Raw genomic sequence first — 23,147 nt, forward strand, 5'->3', positions numbered from 1 at the left:
AGACCACTTTCAGCCATCGGCTACATTTAATCCATCACTATTTATTTGTGCAAATGTAGGCCCAGCTCGGTGCCAGGACTAATAAACTAGTCTCTGTTTTTCATCTGCTTTAATGTAATTTTTTCTGATGGGTTATGTTGTACTTATTTGCGAACATGTGATGCTACTGTTAAACAGAATCCGTTTACTTTCTGTGAATTTTAGTTACATTTACACATTGAACACTTAGGGGCCTATTACGATTGTGGAATTTCCGCATCCTCCGGGCCAGCGGAAGCCACCGCCGGCCCGGAGGATGCGGAAAAACCGCAGCGGACCCACCAAAGACCCACATTAGGATGGCTGGTGGGTCCTGGTTTCCGTCCACCGCTTTTCCGCCGCGGTTGGCTTACAACCGCGGCGGAAAAGCTCGAATGTGGTGGTGGTGTCTCTCAGACACCGTCCGCCATATTAGGATTGCTGCCAAGATATGCTTCTCCGCGGCGGGTTTACCGCCGTTGAAAAGCATACGGATCTTCACTGCAGGGGCCCGTTGCGGGCCCCCTAAGTGAAGTGGGGGTGCACATGGGGGGTACCTATGGTACCCCCCCTTTATTTGTATGCAGAAAGCGGCAGGCACCGCGCGGTGCCCGCCACTTTCTACATACAAATGCAATGCGTGCATTTTTAACATTGCTGCGGGTGCAGCTTGAAGCTGCACCTGCCGCAATGTTAAAAATAGAGGATGTGACCGCCAGGGTGGCGGTCACATCCTAATAGCACAGGAGGGAACGCCGCAGCCCATGCGGACGTTCCCTCATCCTCGATGATCGCGGAAGGACTCAAGTCCGTCCGCGATCATAATCTGCCCCTTATTGTATACTGTGCAAAAACAAAAAATGCACACTTGCCAAAACCAGACATATTACAATCAGTTCAATTCAGTTTTATTTGGCAAGAATCGCATACAAACAATATAAATGCATTCCTCAGATAAGAAACACACGATAATATAAACTGGGAAAACACCAATAAAATCTCAAAACATAAATCACCATTCAGATCTTTAAAATTGCAGTTTTTGACAACGTTTCTACTGAATGAATAACAATTGTTGACAATGACGGCAATAATTCTAAAAAAGCAGCATGACAATTAGTAAAATTCAATTCCTGCAGTAAGATTTTGAAGTAACTGGCTCTAGTAGATTCAAATAAGTCAAAGAAAAACATCAAGTAATCCTGTTTGTAGGGACTCATTATAACAAAGACATCGAGGAGGAGTATTATAGAAAACCCAGCCTCAGGGAGTCTATAATGAAGAGTGCATAATTCCAGCTCTGAATGTTGGTGATAAGATACACGTGTTTACATTTGGGACAAGGCTTTGAGATGGCTACAGCCTTCTGAAATTGCCAGGCACTTCATGAGGCCTTAGAGGTGATTTACACAATTCAGTTTCTTCTTTTCTAAGTTCTATAAAGAAAAAAAATGTATCTTAATATTGGGTTTCTTGATTTAGCATATTTCATGTGACTAATTAAAATAAATCTAGGCAGCCGATTTCGACAAACATATCTTACATGCTAAAGCTGTGCAATTGTCTCTATGGTATAAATATAAACAATAATGTCTTGCGTTTATCTGATGGTTTTGCCTGATCATGTTGATTGCTCTGTAAAAGAGGCGCCGTATGGATTATGGCGAACAGATAATGTTGACCTCACTGCTCATGACAGATGAAATGCAAGGTTCCATGGGGCATACCCAGGAGTCTCCTACAAAGCTGATTTTCTTCCCCTGAACGTAATTTTACGACATCAGCCTCATCTGTGGTTATTGAAACATATTTGCAATTCATAGACGGTTTGGGTACAATATAAAGGTTTACCCCCCAATTTTGGAAGCAAAATTGTAGACTTTGCCCATAGGATTATTACATTTTAATCTTCTATCATGTACTTAATTAGCCCATTAGAATGAATTGTTGAAACCTATACCCATGATGAGAACTTTCTTTATCAGGTGATCCTTGATGGTAAACGTTCTACATTTAATTGAACACAGAACCAAATTTAGAAGAAACACATTTGAAAGAACTGTTGTGAGAATCAGGGCTGTCCACAAAGTGAACCTAACAATCTATTGACCAATTAATATCAGTGGTTGTGGACATGGGATTTTCATCAGCAGCATACAACACCGTGGGAATGGTTTTATGCTGTCACCTTGGAGAATCTTGACATTCAGTTTTAAGAGGGGACCTGAAGTTGGTATAAGGAATAAATAAGAGACATCCTCATCTCACACGCTACTTTAGTTGAAACCTTCCTACAGTTCTCCCTTTGTGCCGTATTGCACATTCAGTGTAAGATTGGTATGAAGTTTCTTCGGGAAGTCTAAAAGTGACATCTACACCCAAAGCCTCTCATATCAGCCAAAGCTTAGATCTATTTACTCTGTTAAATGCAGAGGTAATGTCCATAAAGGCCAAATGTAAAGAGTTGTCTGAAGCATAACCTTATTTACTGGACAGATTAAGAGCACATGTGTATTTAAACATTATTCCACTATACGCACACCTCGGCCTAAGCCTTATTGGCATTCCGCAATAGGAATATACTACTTACCAGTATGCATCTGTTCTTGGCATGTAGTGCTGCTGACATTCATATCTGTGCATAGATCGCCGCCTAGTGTTGGGTCCGGATGATTGCACTTTGTTGTCCTGGAAGAGTCTTCTAAGTATCACGAGATAGGTGACTCCTCCCTTGGAATACAGTGCGCATGGGCATCTTCTCCATCCTCAGATTGTTTTTCGCCATTGTGGCAGAGATGGAGATAGTAAAGTAAGAGATGGCCATGCCAAAGATAATGCTGCAGCTGCGACAGGCACCGGGGAGGAGGGCGGGCGATATGAAGGTCAGCAGCCCTACATGCCAAGAACCGATTCATACTGGTAAGTAGCATATTCCGTTCGAGGCATATGGGCTGCTGAATTCATATCTGTGCATAGACTGTATAGCAGTATCTCCTCTAGCGGAGGGATCACCCTTTTCAAACCTTCCATGAATGCTTTGATTGCTGGTACTCTAAACAGTGAAAGGTGTTGTCTGTTTTGAAGGTATGCTGCTATAGCAGCGAGGTGTAGTTGTGTAGAAGAGTATGCTAAGTTACATCTTTGTAGATGCAGCAGGTAACATATAATGTTTTGTATGGAAGCGTCTAACGGGTTGATTTGGTTGTTGTTGCAGTAGATAACAAATCTCTTCCATTTAGCTGCATAGCACGCTCGTGTGGTTGGCCGTCTTGCCTCCCTAATGATGTTCATGCAGTCTGGGGGCAAGTTAAGGTATCCAAATTCTAAGACCTCAGGAGCCAGATCGCTAGGTTCATTTGATTCGATCTGGGTGTCTGATTTCTCCATGGTTCTGAGTTAGAAGATAGGGTGCAAGGCACAGTCTTTGATGAGGAACTACTGAAAGTTCTAGGAACGTTGTGTACCACGGTTGTCTCGCCCATGTGGGAGCAACTAGGATTAGCGTGAGTGAGTGTTGCCGCAGTTTGCGTGCCACCAGCGGCATCAGCAGTGCTGGGGGAAAAGCGTACGCAAATCTGCCTGACCAGTTCATCCATATCGCATTGCCCTGTGACAACGGATGTGGGAACCTGGCGGCAAAGTACTGGCATTTGGAGTTTTCTTTTGTGGCAAACAGGTTTATCTCTGGGTGACCCCACTCTGAATGGTTGGAGAACCTGGGGGTGAATCTCCCATTCGTGTAGTTGTCGGCGGTGCCTGCTGAGCAGGTCGGCAATCTGATTGTCCTTCCCTGGAAGGTGTTCTGCTAGGAGAAAAATGTTTTTGGGAATCGCCCACTTCCATATGCTTTGTGCCAGATGGGACAGCTGTGGAGAGTGCGTTCCTCCCTGTTTCTGGATGTAGTACATTGCGGTCATGTTGTCCGTCCGGATCAACACCGTCTTGCTGTACAAGTATTTCTGAAATGCTTTCAGGGATAGGAATATCGCTAGCAACTCTAGTTGATTGATATGCAGCTTTTTCTGCTTGGTTGTCCAGAGCCTTTGTACTGTGTATTGAAGGAGATGGGTTCCCCAGCCTGTCAGTGATGCGTCCGCTGTTAGTACTAGTTGTGGAACCGGCTCTTGGAACAGTCGCCCCTTGGAAAGATTTTGTGGATTCCACCACTGCAGAGAGTTGTGAGCGTGACTGTCCACCAACACTAGGTCTTTTAGTTGTCCTCGAGCCTGGTTCCTTTGCCGTGCTAGGCATTCTTGTAAGGAACGCATTTGAAGTCTGGCATGGGGGACAATGAATATGCAGGAGGCCATCATGCCTATGAGCTGCATAAAGACTCGAGCTTGGAGAGCTTGGAATTTGCGAATGAGCGTTTGCATACTGGCTATCCTCGCTGAGTTTGGATATGCTTTCGCCACTGAGGTGTTTATGGTGGCTCCCAGGTATTGCTGTACGTGGGAAGGTTGCAAATGCGATTTTGTGTAGTTGATTGAAAAGCCTAGGCTGTGTAGCAACTGGATTGTTTGTGACATGTGTGCTGCACCCTCTTGGTACGATTTTGCTTGCATTAGCCAATCGTCCTGGTAAGGGTACACATGGACGTGGTGCCTCCTGAGATGTGCTGCCACTGTCTCCGCCAAGCATTTTGTAAACACTCTTGGAGCCGTGGTAACCCCGAAGGGCAAAACCTTGAATTGGTAGTGTTGACCTTCTATTGTGAACCGGAGATATTTTCTGTGGGCTGGATGGATGGGTATGTGAAAATACGCATCTTTGAGGTCCAGTGTTGCTAGGAAGTCTCCTTGCTGTAGCAACAGGAGCACTTGTTGTAGTGTGATCATATGGAAGTGCTCCGATATTATGTATTGATTTAGGGGTCTGAGGTCCAATATTGGTCTGAGGGAACCGTCCTTCTTTGGAATAAGGAAGTATAGGGAGTATACTCCTGTTCCTTGTTGGTGGAAAGGGACTTGCTCTATGGCCCCCTTTTCCAGCATGCATTTCACCTCTTGCTATAGCAGGGTAATGTGTTCCATGGACATAGGACGATGTTTGGGTGGTATGTTTGGTGGCGTAGAAGTCAGTTCTAGGCAATAACCAGACTGGATAATTTCTCTCACCCACCTGTCCGTGGTAATTGCGTGCCAGACAGGTAGGAACTGTTGTAGTCTGCCTCCGACCGGTGTTAAGTGGTGTAGAGGCAGCGTAATGAAGTCACTGTTTTGTGGCAGTGGAGGCCCTGGTGTTATTGCCTCCACGCCCTCTTCCCTTATTACTGTTACCTCTGTAACCTCCCCTGGTTGTGTTCTTGTTGAAGGAACCTTGTGTGTTACTTTTGTATGAGGCAGATGTTTGTGAAGCATTCCCTCGTGTGTTTGCCCTGTATGGGGAGCGTGGAAAGGAGCCCCTATGTTGCAGAAATTGCAATGCACCCATAGATTTTGCGGTTTCCGTGTCTTTTTTCATTTTGTCCAAAATGGTGTCGACAGCAGGGCCAAATAGAAAATCTTGATTGACAGGTTGGTTAAGAATGGTGGACTGCACCTCATTCTTAAAACCAGAAATATGCAGCCATGCATGTCTGCGTAGCAAGACACTAGTATTAATTGACCTAGCTGCGGTGCCTGCAGCGTCAAGCGCACATTTAATGGAGGCGTTTGATATGAACTTTCCCTCTTGGATGAGATCATTGGCTTGTGCTATAAAAGGCTTGGGTAGGTGTTGCATAAGGCTTTCGAGCTGATCATAGTGTGCCCTGTCGTAACGAGCCAGTAGGGCTTGTGTATTAGCAATCCTCCATGAGTTGGAGGCTTGTGCAGCAACCCTTTTGCCTGATGCCTCTAGAATTTTTGACTCTTTATCAGGGGGAGGTGCTTCCCCTGTTGTCTGAGAGTTGGCTCTTTTTCCTGCGTTGGCAACCCCCAATGAGTCTAGTGGCAACTGGCCCTTGATGTAAGTAGGGTCCGTAGAAGCCGGCCTATATTTTTTTTCTATCCTGGGATTGATCACCCGTGCCCTGGCTGTATCCTTAAATATGTCTGGTGCGTGTTTTAGAATTCCCTTTAGCATGGGAAGTGTTTTGACAATTTGTTTCTGCAGTAGTGAATGTGTCAAAAGGAAGTCTTCCTCCACAGGGTCACTGTGCATGTCCACATTGTGGAATTGTGCTGCCCAGTCTATGAGTTGGTTGAAGACTACAGTGTCATCAGTAGGTGACGGCTTAATAGGATAGGTGGATACATCAGGGATGGGATGGGTGTCATAAGGGTCTGTTGGCTCTTCCCAAGGTTCCTCTTGGTGAGGATCTTGTGGGAAATCATATAGAGGCTGTGGCTCATACCCTGTGTCCCCCTCATCGTCCCCGTGGTGAGAAGGTGAGGAAGGTGCAAAAGGTGTGGTAGGCATGATAGGTTGAAAAGGGCTGAAGGGTCTTGAGGAAGAAGTCCCAAAGTCCTTTTTCTTCAGTGGAATAGGAGAGTTAGGTTCAAAGTCCAAAGGCCTTTTTTTCCTATGCAGGATGGTAACTTTACCAGTCTCTGGATTTATGTATATTTTATCTTGGTCGTCTGATGGATCTGGGTGGAATAATTCTTCCTCTACAGTCCTGGATTTAGTGTTAGACTTTTTCGGGTCGGTAACACTTGGTTTTTCGACGACTTTTGGAGTCTTGTGTGGCTTTTTGGGCTCTGGCCCCGATTTTGGATCGAGGATTGGTTTCGGGTCGACCGGAGTTTTCGTTTTGTGCTCTGTAGGCTTCTTCGGATGAGTGTCTTTCACCGAGTCGATGTTCTTTTTTGGAGCGACTGGTGTCTTTGGAGCCATTGTCCTTGGGTCAACAGGTTTTGCCGGTTTCGACACTGGTTTCGGTACGGCACCGGTTGCCGGGTCGACGGTTTTCGGAACAGCAGGCTTGCTCGGGTCGGCGACCTTCTTCGGTTCGGCGCCCTTTGCTGTGTGCCTTTGTTCGGGTCGACCGACTTTTTGGGGTCGACGTTTTTTGGCTAAACGGCCTTTGTCGGGTCGACCGTCTTCTTTGGCTTGACGCCCTTTGGCTGTGCGGCCTTTTTTGGATCGACGCCCTTTGGTTCGGTGACCTTCTTTGGCTCTGGAACCTTCTTTGGGACGATGGCACTGGGCCCTGGGGTTTCTGAAGGTTTCGGTTTCGTTTTCGGAGCCGAGCCGGAAGGCGCGGCTGGCGAAATTTGTTTGTGATCTTGGCTAAGGCCTTCTGGTGATGCCTCGACCAGAGCCTCTGGTAACGGGTTAATCGGTGTCGGGTGTTGTACTCACGATTTGCCCCGACGGGATTTCGTCGTCTGAGTCGGAGTAATCCTCGACGGTGACGATTTCTAGGTCAGAGTCTGGGGCGTCCTGTAGATCCTGGTCATCATCGAAGATGTTGTCCGGTTCCGGTGCCTGTCGCTGCATTTCTTGCCGGGCAGCCCGTCGGTTTCGTATAGTTTTTTTGGAGCGAAACTGGGTGCAGGCTGGACAGGTTTCTTCCCTATGGTCTGGGGAAAGGCACTTGTTGCATACTGAATGTTTATCAGTATGTGGGAACTTGGAGTGGCATTGTTGGCACCTTTTAAACGGGCTTCTTTCCATCGACGGTCGGCTCACGTGGCGTCAAAAAGGCGCAACGGCCCGCGTCGACGACCGATTCGAGATGGAAGGTTGGATCGAGTAGAGAGGTACCGAACGAGAACAATACCGCCGAAGGCCTTTTGGCCTTTAGAAAAGTTTTGTTTTCGATTCCGAGTTGGAGTATAGGAGTTTGCATCCGAACCCAATGGCGGAAAAAAACAATCTGAGGATGGAGAAGATGTCCATGCGCACTGTAGTCCGAGGGAGGAGTCACCTATACCGTGATACTTCGAAGACTCTTCCAAGACAACAAAGTGCAATCATCCAGACACAACACTAGGCGGCGATCTATGCACAGATATGAATTCAGCAGCCCACATGCCTCGAACATGAAGTTTTCAACAGACAGCTCTTTTAAATCCTTGACTTCTGTGCCCTACGCACTACCCTAGCTGTAGAGTCGATAAGAGATGTATGATGATTTGCAGAAGCTTGATGTTGGAAATGTTCGGACCGAGAAACCTGCCTACAGCAATAGGGTAATTTCTCAGTGTTGTAGCAGGAGCCTACTAATGGTTTCAACACCAAATTTCTGACTGAAGGTTTGTCATGGAGTACGCTGGGTGTCCAGGTTATGGGCTACTGCAGTATAGTAATTTAGACATATCACAGGCTGTGACAACCCTTAATGTCCTCTTGCTCTGGAGGAACGAATGGACTTTTCTCAAAACGCCAAAGGACGAAAAAGCAACTTGTGGCAGCTGTATTTTCCTGGGTTGACAAATATCTGCTGGCTGATTTTGACTCCGGTACCCAGTGATTTTACTATGGCTGCTGGCACCGGGGGCCGTTGCTTGCAGAGCAGAGAGAAGAGTCCTATCTAGAGATGTTCTAATCTAGTAGGAGAAGTTCGGTTTTGGTTATATTATGTACTGCAGATTGGTGTGACTCCCTTGCTGGATACCTGATGGGCAGAAACGAAACTTCATTGGTGAGGCAAATGGGCCCACAATGCAACTTTATAATTAGTTGTGCGTCATCGGTCTAAGAAATTTCCCTATAGCCAAAAGATCTTCTCAACTGAGTGGGGATGGACATAAATATTAAACAGGATGTGGTACAGGGAGGAGCCCTTGTGGACGCCACATATGACTTGAGCTATCTTGGATATGAATGGGGGAAGAAAAATCAATTTGTCAAAAATGTTTTGAGCACCATGCGGATAACTTCATCACATCTTCGAACGAGGTTCCGGAGCTCCATCCCTTTTGTTTCACAATTTAGAACACATTTTCAATCTAAATCCAGTGTGCAAGAGAACCGTGTCCCCAACTAAAACTACAGGGTTCAAACCATGCCGTGACTGTCCGACACAGATTTCAATAATGGACTCGCATGAGGTGTGCATATGTTGTTGTAGAACCTCAATTAAAGAAGCAGAGACTATTGTCAAATTTCACAATCAGCTTTATACGTGATTCACGGGAACATGATCAAAGCAACATGTCCAGTTTGCGAAACTTTCTCTTGTGTTTTATGTGGAAAAACCACAAACTGTATGTTCAGTACAGATCCCATCCTGATACAGAAAAGGCAATTTCTTCAGCATTATGAACAATACATGGTGGAGTTGCCGACGAGGCAAAAGTGAAACAAGCATTAAGTATACAACCAATCACAGCGGAATAAAAAGCTTGTGATACAAGATGGCAACAGGTAACGTGTCTACATATCCTGATGGCTGAGACCATCAAATACGTTAGTGCAGGGGCTTACACAATACGTGTGAAATCAACTTTCGGCATTTGGCCTCTGCTGTATGTGGGCATAGATTGACACATTCCTTGCTCCGAAAGTATGGCAGCAACTTGTTACAGGATTTGTCCATCTTGTGACATGTCACTGTGTAAGCTAAAAGAACGTAAGTTGAACCTTTTGGCATATGACTTGTCCTGCACGTTCCATAGGACAAGTCGTATCATTATTGATGAATGTCATATTAAATGGGTTTCTAAAGTGTCTGACTCAGAGGCACGGCTTCAAGTCGTATAGTGGGTGTACCCGCATACACCCGAATGTCATCACGAACCGTGAACCAAAACTGTACGTCACTTAACATCATAAGAATTCACAGACCTGGCGTAAGTCGTGCTCCAAGTCCGGTGTGGACCCACTCCTGCTCTCAGGGTCAATGCGGGGACAGATTTTTATCACAGTTAAAATCATCGGCTAAGTCGAAGAGGAAACATATGAAAACAAGGCAGGACTCCACCCTATCCCGCTGCTTTCGATTGAAAGAAGTCGCAAGGGCATCGAGGTGCCAACTGGCCTCACTCCCAATCCCTACTTGAGGAGCTGATTCCACAATTGATCCTATTGTGCCCTCAGTTTCCCGGCACATTGGCGAGGTTGTAGCAAGTCATGGCCTCTAAGGAAGCCATGCTGTGCATTGTCAGCACTCTTCCTGTTTCATCTGTCATGCCTTTGAGCCCCAAGATTCCCTCCCCATGGGTCTCCGACGGTAGATTGATTCTTGGCGCCATCTGAGGCCCTCAAACATGTCTCGAATTCTGTACCAACTCCAGTGCCAACTTTCATTCCACCTCTGACATTCTAATTAGATGTGCTGCTGAGGTCCTGCTACATTAGCTGCCAAGCCGCTTTCATTTTCCCTTAGCAGCATTTACCCACCATGTGGGGACAGGGTTTAACACTTCTCCCAGGTTGGCAATCCATCACGTCCAGATCATCCAGCAGGGCTATGCTCTTGTTTCTTTCCGACCCACAGCAGCTTCATCCCCCATTAGAGCGGCTCTCAAAGGAGCTCCTTTCCTTCTTGCTGCAGGATCTACCAGCTCTACTTTCCAAAGGGGCCAGCGATAGGGTTCCCCACAAATAGATAGTAACTGGTTGTTATTCCTGCTGTTTGTACCGAAGAACGATAGAGGTCTCGGCCCTATTTTAGTTCTTCGCCCTCTTAATGCCTACCTGCAGAAGGACCCCTTCAAAATGCTTACGCTGGCCCAGGTTTTGTCCACCCTGGATCCAGGAGTCTGGATGACCTTAGACTCGCAGGTTGCGTAGTTTCATATCCCACCCTGCCCCACTCAAGGCAGATGTTGGGACCGGATGCAACTCTGTCTGGTAGAAGAGGTGAAGTTCAGAGGTCTCTGGTCTCCAGCAGATGCCCAGGCCCATATAAATCGCTCAATCCTACCATCCATGGAATGGGGAGGCTTGCACAGGTTCCTACGGACAACAGCACTGCCATGTGGCACTTGAAGAAGCAGGGTGGCGTTGGGTCCTTTGCCTAGAGGTGCTGCACCTCTGAAGTTGGCAGGAGCATCCGGACATCTCCCTGCTTGTAAAGCACCAGGTGGGATCCTTAAATGATAGGGTGGAAGAACTGAGCCAGCAGTGTCTGCCAGATCTCGAATGGTGGTTAGACCCAAGGTGGCACATTGAGGAGAACTATGGCTGGCCACTGTTGAGAAAGCCCAGTGTGAAAAATTCTGTGCGTTGGAGTTTCCAAGAAAGCTTTCTGGGGGACTTATTCCAACTAGAGTGGAACAGAGGACTTGTGTATGCCTTTCCACCTCTGCCTATCCTGCCCTGAGTTTGGTGAAGATTGGTAATGACCAGGCCCAGGTCATCTTTTTGGCTCCAGATTAGACCAGGAGATTATAGTACCCAGATTTTCTGGGCACGAACATATGTCCTCCAATCAGGCTACTGCTCTGGGAGGATCTTGTGTTGCAGCAGAAGGACATGCTTCTGCACCTCCATGCGTGGAGACTGAGAGGCAGCAATTGACAGCGTTCAATCTATTACCGGAGGTCGCGGATGTTATCCTTTCTTCCAGGCATCCCTCAACAAGGGCAATTTATGCCAGGTGCTGGGACAAATTTGTGGCCTGTTGTGGAGGCCGTAAGACAGACCCTTTGCAAACCAAATTGTTTGATCTTTTGTTTGTTTTGTCTTTGGCCCCGCAAGGTCTTGCAGTGGGCACTATTAAAGGTTATTTATTGGACCTTTCTGTTTTTACCAGACCAACTACCTTTATTTATATCCCCTCTTCTTCGGTTGCAATTTCCTAAAGGTTTTGCGTACAAGTTCCCTCCTAAACCGTTTGGAATACCATAATGGGACCTTAATTTTGTCCTTACATTTCTCCCGTCAAGCCTATGCACAGCTGCTTTTTGCGTCTTCTAACCACTTCAGCTCATAGCATGAGTGAACTCTAGCCTCCATCACCCACCCCACACTTCCTTTTTTCCTGACAAACTGGTGCTGAGGACTCTGCATCCTTCTTACCTAACATCATGACTCCTTTTCATGTTGAACAGCAAAACACACAAGATGATGGACGGAATGTTGCACAATGGCAAAACATTCACCCCAGTCACAGATCTGGGTTTAATCCATCGATATTTTGCTCACCGAATCACCCCAGTTCAGACATGGCCATATGCAAATCAGTCTTGACCCTGTGCCTCATGGGAACAGTCCAGCCCGAACTGCCAAGCCATGCCTTCCCTGGACCGGAATAAAGCATCCTAGGACCGGTTTCTGGCTATCAGCCGTCTTCAGCCAGGATAGCTTCACTCCAGTGGCTTAGTGATGACTAAGCCACTGGACAATATCTAAGAATAAACTTAAACACTGTAGGGGTACATTGATCATGCCACCGTACACTCACCTGAGGCTTGTGCACCCTGCTAGAAGGGTGGCTTACCTCCGTCTCAGGCAGTGGGTTATAGGCATGGCACACAGGGATGTGTGCCATGTCGAATCTTCACTTGTCTCTGAACCATAATACGCAGCCTGCAATGGCAGGGTGTGGGTGTTAAGGTACAGGGCCTCTAAGGGTGTCACAATAGGTGCTGCAGCAGTTAGAGGCCTTCCCTGGTCACAGTGCCCTTGGTACCCATGGTACCGTTTACAAGGGGTTTACCTGTGGCCAGAGATGTGCCTATTGTGGATACAAAGGTACAGTTTTGGGAAAGAACACAGACCAGGGATGTGGAATTTAATAAAATATCTACTTGTCCAAGGGGCATGTTGCTTCATAAATCTACGTGTTCTGATACAAAATCCAGGGATGTGGAATTCCTTTAGCCCGACGCCCAGGACATATTGTTTGGGGTCAAGGGCTACAAGTTTTCATGTGTATTTTGTCCTTGGGACAAGTAGGCCCAGACCCCTGCAGCACAAACCCTGTGGCTGCCAGTTTGCAGTACCACATTATGGAGCAGGGAAGGGCACTGTCTGCAGTTAAGGTAATATTTTTGTCCATATGTTAATGCTGTTCAAACTTGTATTTATGGTTCATTAATTGAAAGCCTTTATTATTAGGGTGAGCGCTCTAAGTAAATGTTGCAAGCTCTGACTGCATTACTGACAGTGGTTCCAGTCTAAAAATGTGTACACTTGTTTTCAAAGTTTAGCAATATGAGGCAATGTATAATGCTCCCAGAATGCGCTCTGATTTGATGCAAATATTTGCAGAAGCTTGAAAGCAAGATTGATGATTCTTTGCTTCCAAAATAAAATGTTCATAAAAAAATTAAAGCAGATAAACATTTCGCTTAACTACTGTAAAATTTCAGGTACCATTTCTTTGCAGCATCAGTTAGTCACGTGTTGATACATGCTCGTATTTCCCTAAAATATTCATAATGGAAAATCAGTGCAACTAGTTTCAATAAGAATATGGGAAACAAAAATAAACACGCTTTGGCAACGCCAGTAGGTCTGAAATTGGTGGTCAGCTTTTTAGTTTTGTCAATGTGTGAATTGTTTTGGCTTGGTTTTCATAAAACCTTATTGGTGTGGGAGCTGCCAGGCCCTCAACATTATAACAAACCGTAGCAAAAGCAAACATTGTTTAGGTCTCAAAAAGCACACCCTCCCACAGTAATTACTGGCACTGAACAAAACTACTTTGTGTGCCGATATGCTCCTTGTGAAAGAGTGGAATGTTTAGAGTAGAGTTTGATTTTTTATAAACGCAAAAGGTCATGGTCATTGCCAGACCAAATTAGGGCCCCAATTATTAAAGAAAGTCTCAAAAGTGCACCCATGGTATATGTCCTTGCATTTAGTGCAGCTATACGGCTTTGGTGAATTTTCAAAAATTTACAGAAGTAGGACAATAAGTAGTACTCCTGGAAAATATTTGTGAACTGCATTTTGGCATGAGCAAATGTGCATGTGTAGATTTGCTCATGCTAACATCTGAGTTTTGTAAGTTTACTTTCCCTCCAACCACTTTTTTCCACAACTCTGGAAGAAGGTTTACATCTGCCATTGTCAGGAGTAAATTTCCAACATTTCTCAGTATGGGAAAAGATAAGAGAAGAGTTTTTGAAAACCCTTAAAACATGCAAGTTAGTCGGTTTGCACAGACTCAAAAAGGCATTCCAACCCTGGAGCTATTGCTTACCACTACCTTCAGCCCCAGTATGTAGATCTGTGGTAACGTGGCAACATAAGGGGATTGCAAGTATTCAGGCACTACTATGGTATGATCCCTGGCATAATCAGAGAGGCTATATCAGTGCTCTTATATAATGAGATTGCTGCCATAATCTGTCACCGCACTACATGTCCCCAAAGGACAAGTGGATTTTATCTATTTAGGTGTGTGTGTGTGTGTGTGTGTGTGTGTGTGTGTGTGTGTTGGTGTGTGTGTGTGTGTTGGTGTGTGTGTGTGTGTTGGTGTGTGTGTGTTAGTGTGTGTGTGTGTGTTAGTGTGTGTGTTAGTGTGTGTGTGTTAGTGTGTGTGTGTTAGTGTGTGTGTGTGTTAGTGTGTGTGTGTGTTAGTGTGTGTGTGTGTGTTAGTGTGTGTGTGTGTGTTAGTGTGTGTGTGTGTTAGTGTGTGTGTGTTAGTTACCTCCCTCCCCGGATAGATATTTTTAAATTGCTATGGGATCCCAATTGTGGGTGGGACAATTCGGTGCCTAAGACTTTAATGATAATTTATCTATATTAGAACTAAGAGTACGTGTAAGTAACTTTTCTTTTGCTGTTACCTGGTATTCCTCACAGTTGTATGTTCCCTCCACAGTTGTTGATAACAGCAGTAATTGGGCAGTGTGTGGGAAGAGTTCTGGAGTCATCTCAATGCCAGTTGCTGCTCGGGCAACACACAAGGTGCATATGGAAGTCATGCCTCTCTTCGCTGGCTACCTCCCATTTCCTGATGTTCGACTCTTTAAATACCTCCCGCATCATTCAGCGCACTCCATGCAGCTCGATGCAGGTAAGGCTCGTGTGCATGTGCAGCCAATAGAGACATCATCTAAATGCAAGCAAGATACTCAGAACTGCTCTAACTAATTTTGAAGAAAAAACAAAATGTAGAACATCATCCTGATGACCTCAGTATGGTCAAACTTCATTTTGGTGATCTTGCAAATGGGGGAAACGATTTTCCCTCACAAAATGAGGAACAAAGACAGGAAATGGGGGAGCTGGGGGGCAGGGATTAAGAAGTCAATTGAAAACGGATGAAGAAAGGGGTAGAGTATTGAAGTGGAGAACGAGAAGACATAATAAGATGTAGGTATTAAGACAGTTACTATGTTGTTGTATGGTTGAAATAATAGGCTTTAGGTTAGCACACTCATTCTGTGTCATTGGCAGGAGTACAGAGACAAGGCTATAGATTGGGGTAGAGCAGCAGTGGTATTAGCAGGGGTTAAGGTACGAGGATTCATGCAAGAGGTATTAGCTTGTAAGTGGTGGTAGAAGAAGTATGATGTAGGTCGGTCAAAGGTACTAAAGTACAGGCAGCTGTAATGACACATGGGTAAAGGCAGTCATGGAGATTCAAGCATCTATATATAGGAATAGAGACGTATGCATATAGCCAAGGTTCATGGTAGTAGAGTACAGGCGGAGGAAATCACTAGGGTTTAAGTGGGAGTAAAGGTCGAAACAAAATTATGGGTAGAGGGCAGGAGTAGATGAAAGAATTTCCTCGATATAGGTGATGGGACCAGTATGGTTAGAGGGATGAAAGGAAGAAAAGAGAAATGGGGGCGGGACGCTAGGGTTCATCCTCCATAAAAAGACAGAGGATGCAAAGGGAAGTGGAAAAATGTGAGTGCATTCTGGTTCCCCAATAAAACAAAAAGCAAGGCATGTAAGTGATTCAGGAAACTGAGGTCTAGGATATTCTGGGAGCAATACGGGATATTTTTCAACATGAAGGGCATTCACCGGGATGGAGTAAACATCGTAAGAATGCCATTCATGTGGAAAAATGTGAGGAAACCAGTTTGTGGGGGTTGTTTCTCCTGGAGTACATTTTTCTACATAATACAAAATCTACTTGGATTACTAATGCCACTGACACCAAAGAAATGCAGGCATTTCGGTGAGGTTGATTAAATGATTTTGTCCTAAGCCACAGCTGGAAAATACTTCAATAATTGTGGCCATACAACAGGGGCAGTGTTAGTACTCGAGGAAAGAAGAGACTCCATTTTGTTACAAAAATTGGCACTTGTCTGTTAAACTAAATGTTGCTTGTGGGTGTTGCAGAGCCCTTTCTATGGATGGCCTGATCCATCTACACCATGTTTTGTCAAACAGCGCTTAGACCTCTTGTATAATGTCAATGGTATGGTCTCACCCATGAGTGGGATACCGGAGCACTTTAACTTGTAAATGTCCGTGTAGCCAGATATGCTGCAGTCTTTTGTGTCTGAAAAGTGGTGCCTCTGCTCCTTAAAGCGAGCCTTCAGCACCTGTTACCGAGGCTCTTTCTTTAGTCAACTGCTGCTAATTGAAACCCAAACTCCAATCTCTGCTTTGGAAGGAATGAATCTGTAGAGATCTGCTTGAAAATTGTATGTAACCAAATAGTCCTTTAAGATAAGGTAATCGATGAGAGAACTCCGAGACCACACAGCAGTCTGCTATGGCAGAATTAGATCTCCAAAGGCCCAACTAGACCACATCACCAGGAAGTGGAGGGAATCCGGATTAAATATAGCTATGGTAGCTACATATAGTCTGCGGAAAGCATGTAGAAGCAGGATTGAAACTGATAAACCTGCCTGTTTCAATACTAGAGTTAAGGAAGTGGGAAATTGCAGCAAAGAGCTGTTTAACATTTAGTGTGAACCACCCTTATCGCCCCACAATACGCTGTGACATCTTTACATTCTAGTTCATGGCTTCGCAAGATCTTCCGCTGGATCCCGACCGAGACCAGGAAGACTGTCACCCAGGCACTCGTCACCAGCCGACTGGACTACGGAAACGCCCTCTATGCCGGAACCACAGCCAAGCTACAGAAAAGACTCCAGCGCATCCAGAACGCCTCCGCCCGACTCATTCTGGATGTCCCCCGACGCAGCCACATCTCCAGCCACCTGAGGAACCTGCACTGGCTCCCCGTCGACAAGAGGATCACGTTCCGGCTCCTCACCCACGCACACAAGGCTCTCCACGACCTGGGCCCCAAGTACCTCAATGACCGCCTGACCTTCTACACGCCCACCCGCCAGCTGCGGTCCACCAGCCTCGCCCTCGCCGCCGTACCACGCATCCGAAGAGCCACCGCCGGAGGAAGATCCTTCTCTTACCTGGCTGCCAAGACTTGGAACTCCCTCCCCATCCACCTTCGGCTGACCCAGGACCATCTCGCCTTCAGGAAACAACTCAAGACCTGGCTGTTCGAGCAGTAGCATACCCCTCCCCCCCAAGCGCCTTGAGACCCTCCCGGGTGAGTAGTGCGCTATACAAATGGCATGATTGATTGATGGCAATGCCTATGAGGTATGTCCTTTCTGCGTAACGGCTGCCATTCTGAACATGTCTGGTATTGGTTTTCTTTCTTTTTGTTGGAAAATCTTTACTAAATAGATTACAACCAACATAAAAAAATTGTGTGAAGAGACGGCAGATTATTTTCTTTGTGAATTTTCTGACTGGGGCAGGGCGTCATTATCTGCAGAGCCCATCCAAGATTTCTTTATCAGATAAAGTGGCCAGCATTATTCTGAAAATGTTTGAGGTGAGAAAGAAATGTACCCTTCTCCCGTTGGGATAAATAGGTATACTAGTAATCCACCAGCCAGTTGAATCTTGTCTGCTCCTGTTTTCTCGATCATTCAGACCATGGAGATGGAAGGAATATTGGAAGGCATGAATAGCACTCAATGCTCCCGGGATCCCTGCCCGTCATTTATGATAAGATATATACTCATGTTGGCTCCAGTGATATCGGCGATTGTAAATGCGGACTATTGTAGGGGTTGAACCCCGACTATCTGAAGAAAGCTTTGATAACTCCTTTCTAAAAGAAACCTTCCATAAACGGTGCTAAGTGTAGGCTGAATGTCTTTCTTGACGCGCTGACATGCAAGTTCAAGCCCAGTGTGGTAAAGAACAGATCCTGTGTCACCAGTCTGATGTTTTGTTGTGGTGACCCGCAAGTCTGTTCACTATACATACATGCATATGCGCGCGCACACACACAAATTTATCAAGATTTGTTGGATGTTCTGGGATAAAATGTTACACTTGCACAGATGACCTCCTGCTGGTTATCCCTCTTAGTTGTGACCTTATTGAGGGTTCCAGATCCCTGTCGCACATTTTTGATGCAATCAGTGGGTAGATGCACTCAATTCGTCTGGCACTAAGTGCCGGCAAAGCAGAGTCTCTGTGGTGAGGAGTTCAGCAGAAGATCATATCTCCTAGAAGTTGACAAACACTGAAATCTGTCTCTCACACAATGTAAAATCATTAGAGCTCAGTATTAAGAATGCAACGAACTCTTTAATGAGGTTCTGTAGATTCTATGTTAATCAACTTGTAAAACTGCGGTCTGTTTGAGATAAGTGTTTAAACTACCATAGCCAGGGCTTTTATCGGAGCCTAGTTAAATTGCTACTGTGGGACATTCCCAGTAGGTTTCGGGGTGCCTCCAGAAATGACAGAACATGGATTTAGACCAAATTTGGCGAGAACATGGAACTCCACTCTGCAGCATGCCAGTAGTTTTTGAGATTATTTTTAGGACAAAAGATGCCTAGGTTGACCTGAAAGGGTGAACACTTTTGTAGCTGTGTTCGACTAATGTGCATGAAATTTGGCAGACACTTTGCGTGTCGAGCATGCACTCGTTATTTACTAATTGTGCAGGCCCATCAAGGGAATCTCCAGTTAAAAAAGCTGTGGGGAGGGTGACAAAGTCTACTTTTGCTAATAGCTTCAGTACTTTGTGATGAATGTGCACAAAGTTTAGAAGAATAAGTTTTCTGTCAGTAAGCCAAGTGTTCTGCCAAGCAATCAAGGTGACAATAACATTTTAAATTGCGAATATCTTTGCCACCGTTTGATGAATGATCACAATGTTTGCCAGAGACTTACTATGTGTAGCTTACTCTTGTTTGTTACATGTGCGCACAAGCCACAGTGATATAAAATCTATATTTCAGAAGCAAAATATTTAAATATGTCATGGATCCCTGTGAAATATGAATTTCATCATTCTGACCGCTCCCTAACCACGCTGTAGAGCTTTACCATTGTTAGGACTACTGGGATTGCGCAGCATGGGGAGCAAATTATGCGGCACAAAATACAAATTATACAGTAAAATTCTCTAGCAACATTTTTATCTGTTTGAGGTAAGCACATTTTTTGCCAAATCTGCAAATGATGTGGTAAATTATGGCTAATCTGCTACTGCACTCACAGAATCCCATAAATCCAGTGCTTTTTTATAATTTTTTTAAGGGTTTTATAAAGCATGAACTAGACCTGAGAATTCGGTTATCAGAGCGCTTTACGTGAGCACCAGTTTAGTAATAGATGGACACGTTCATCTTTGTTAGGCACGAGGAGATTAAGTGATTTGCCCAGAATCACAGGATGTTGAGCGTCATTGCCGTGACTCGATTCCGATCCCCCAGTGTTGAGGTCGACGCTCTAGCCATAAGGCTACATCCTCTCCCAGTCTGTTGTTTTTGTACACTAATAAATTAATGAAGGCTAAACAAAATCCAAACATTCTAATTCCAATCGTGGACCATTGTGACCTGCACCTAGAAACAAACAGCTATCTCAAGACGACTCCTCACATAAAATGTAATCTAAAAATCACACAGCAGGTAAGATATGATCCTATGTTAACATCTTGGGTGTGATGACATTTACAAATCACTCTGCTTGTGGCCTTGTAGTTTGATGTCATCAAACCACAATATTGATGGCAATATCGGATCATATTACAAGTTTACCCATTATGTATTCATAAATGTTTTCACAAAAAAAACAAAGGTTAAAGTGATGTTATAGTAAGGTGTTAAAATATCACACACGCCAACTTTTAAAAACCACTGTAATTACAGTTATAGTTTACCTAGCGAACTATAACTTGTGCCATCCCTTGCACTGCTTTTGACCTCGCATTATCACTCATGACATGTTAAATGACCTCTCAGATGACATCTTAAAGTTACTGAGTGTACACATGTGGGTCCAAAGCATGGAAATAGCACAAGACGTTGAGGCAATTGTGCATGTTCAAAGTTATACGGTGTACTGTTTACAAATCACAACATTTTGGGGTGAAAGTCGTGCTCCAAATTAAGCAGGGTAAAAGGTTTGAGCACACCTGATGTGGATTGTTGAGTTTAGCTTGAAGGTAGGTTGTGGCTTAAATTCAAAGCCTGTTGGAAAGAAATCTGTGACAAAGGCTGTTGACACTAAATTATCCACCTTTGAATATCTGGCCTCGTGCCCATGTTAAATAGTTGCAATACAGTGGGATTCACACATTCTCTGTAACAAGGACGTTTATAAGGTGTGGACATTTATTTCCAGACTTTTGGTGAAGATTTTGGGACATTGCAGAATGTAGAATAATATAGAAATGAAATGAAATGAAATGAAATGAAAAATTGCACTTATATAGCGCGTAACTACCCGGAGGCCTCGCAGACTGAAGGGGTGTCCCACTTAAACATAGTTTATCTCACACTGGTGTTGTAAGCATGGCTCTAAGGTTGTATGCTACTGGGCACATTTTGGGTATGTGTGTGGTGTACTTTACTAAACTATAGTGGGTTGTCCCTAGGCCTCACAGAAGGTGTCTTTTCAGTTGCAAATGTATACCCGTGTCCTCTTGACTTTAAAATTGCGGGTCATGTGAAGTCTTTAAGAAAGTAATCCATTTAAGGTGAAGAGAAAATTGTCCACAGCTGTAGGCTGTTAACATAAGTCAAAACCCTAACCCTACAGGACAGTAAAGCTAAGGTGAGTAGGCTAGCTATCTGTCTAAAACGAAACATTAAGCCTCCAGCATTACTCAGTAAGCATAAAATATCTCATCCTTTGTTAGGCGTCCTTCTCCGACAAAAAGGTCTCCTAGTCTGGTCAATCCCTTATTAATCCAGCCTTCCAGACTTGTTTTAGACAGCATTAGGCCTAAAGATCAGCAGTATTTTAACAATGTACAGGAATGGCAATTTCTGAAACTTCATGTAATGTTAAAGAGAATGTGGAAACTTATATCTTGGTTTTAGTTTTGCTATCTTTAAAAAAAAGTAGGCAGGTCGATTGCAGACTCATTGACCATACGGGTCAGAATTAAGGTTTCAAAAATATCTGCATCGACAATTGTTCATAGATGTAGACGAACGTCGATACATTCAAGAATATATATTGTAAAGAAGTGGTCTGGGATCCCCGCGCGTGAGCGGGACGATTCAGTGTTCATAATTTCAATGGAGATTCCTTTGAGAGAGAACTAGGATTACAGGTAAGAAACCATTCCTTCTCAAATCTTCCAGAGATGCATTGCTCCACTCAAGTGCAGACCTTCTCACACTGAACCAAATCAGAGTCAGGCATCCGAACTGCAGGCAGCTCAACCTAGCGATCTGGCTCCTGAGCTCCTAGAGTTTGAACACCCTAATCGGTTGTATGACCGAACCACGCACACCATTGTTATGCTTGCCTTTACAAGACGTCCTTAACAGCACACAACACCCTAAACCCTAAAAATACCCTTGCCACCCAATTACTCTTACCCACCTTAAACCCTAAAAATATACTTGCCACCCAAAAGCCCTTACCCACCATAACAACACCCTTGCCCCTAAAATACCTCTCCCCACCCTAAACACCTCCCTTGTCGCCCAAATACCCTCACCTACTGTAAAAGATAAAAATACCCTCCCCCACACCCCTAAACCCTAAAAACACCCTTGCCTTAGAGAGATAAATAGATAGTGGAAACTAATCTAGCAATGGAGTCAGTGCCCATGCATGTTCACAACTATAACAGGAATCACCGATACCTCCCGACTCGAAAGACTCCTTCGAAGAAAAACAAGTTGCAACAGTCTGAGTCCAACACTAAATAGCAGGTGTATGCAGAGCATGTGAATCTACAGCACTGCACGCAACAGCGAGAGACTCCCTGTTAACACTTGGGTACTTGACGGTCAAAATCTATCACCCCCTTTTTATTAGGCTACAATACCTTGTAATATTTATTATTATTCATATTTTATTACCAGAACCAAAAAGTGTTTTATGTAGAGCGCCACGCTGACTTAGTGAGTCTGGTTAGTGCGATACAAAACTGCAATAATAATGTGTCGTTCTCCAACTGTGATACACAAAGTCCGATCATTTGAGTTCTTACATAAAAATAGACTTAGATGCCTTTTAGCGACGAGCTAAGGCAGACTGACTCTGATTGGCTGAAAGTGAATCAGCTAGACAGTGGGGGGAGGCAGCTACGCACTAAAGTTCCGTATATATGCAATGATGCTGCATGTGCTTACAATTATCAAAAAAGTTGATGATGCGTTGAATTAAAAAAAAAGTGCATCTGTTATAGATATAGGCTTGTGCTTTAGCCAAATTCTAGAGTGCTATGTGGTTGCACATTTGAATAATTTACTTGTATCCAGTATTGGGGTATCTTTCATAGATTCACATGCCTGAATCATTCCCAGTCGTCGAGGCGGGAGTCCCACGGTAATATATACAATAGCAGTGCCTTAGAAAATTATTTGTAGTAGGCTGAAAAGACTATAGGCCCAAAACATAGCAGCCTATCTACCTCATTATGTAAAAAGAACTGAAAAGTAGTCCCAACCAATCAGCTGACAGCACCCTCTAGAACCTTCCCAACAGAGGCAGTTCTCAGATTTTCACCGCACGTCGTGAGGAAGGGAGTCTCCCCGAGTGCCTACTCAGTTTTCAACCTTTTTTCTTCAGAATGTCTGAGAAGAAAGCTCTTTTCAAGGCCTGCAGGACCTGTGATAAGAAGAGGGTCCATGTAGATGATCAGCACAAGGACTACATCTACTGCCTACATCCCTCTCACATTGTGAAAGATTGTAGGATTTGCCCCACCTTCCCTGCCAAAACCATCAGGGACAGGGAGGCAAGGGTTCTACTTTGGCTCAAATCATCTTCCACAGATGAGGACAAGGCTTTAACATCCAGCAAGAAAGCCAGATCAAGGGATAGCTCTTCTCCTGAGAGGAACAAACACCACAAATCCT

General features: G+C 44.7%; 1 protein-coding gene across 2 annotated transcripts in view; it reads left to right on the plus strand.

Annotated features, from left to right (window-relative positions):
• The window catches only part of TRAPPC10 (trafficking protein particle complex subunit 10), a 316,755-nt gene that overhangs the window by 283,660 nt on the left and 9,948 nt on the right, over positions 1–23,147 (plus strand). For both annotated transcript variants that reach the window (XR_013599693.1, XM_078656407.1), the window contains exon 22: positions 14,669–14,863. Coding sequence is in view for 1 of the 2 variants with exons in the window: in XM_078656407.1 (XP_078512533.1) it covers positions 14,669–14,863 (195 nt within the window). In the remaining variant the exon portion in view is untranslated. The remainder of the gene's footprint in view (positions 1–14,668; positions 14,864–23,147) is intronic.

This window comes from Lissotriton helveticus, chromosome 8 (assembly GCF_964261635.1).
Source record: "Lissotriton helveticus chromosome 8, aLisHel1.1, whole genome shotgun sequence".
NCBI lineage: Eukaryota > Metazoa > Chordata > Amphibia > Caudata > Salamandridae > Lissotriton > Lissotriton helveticus.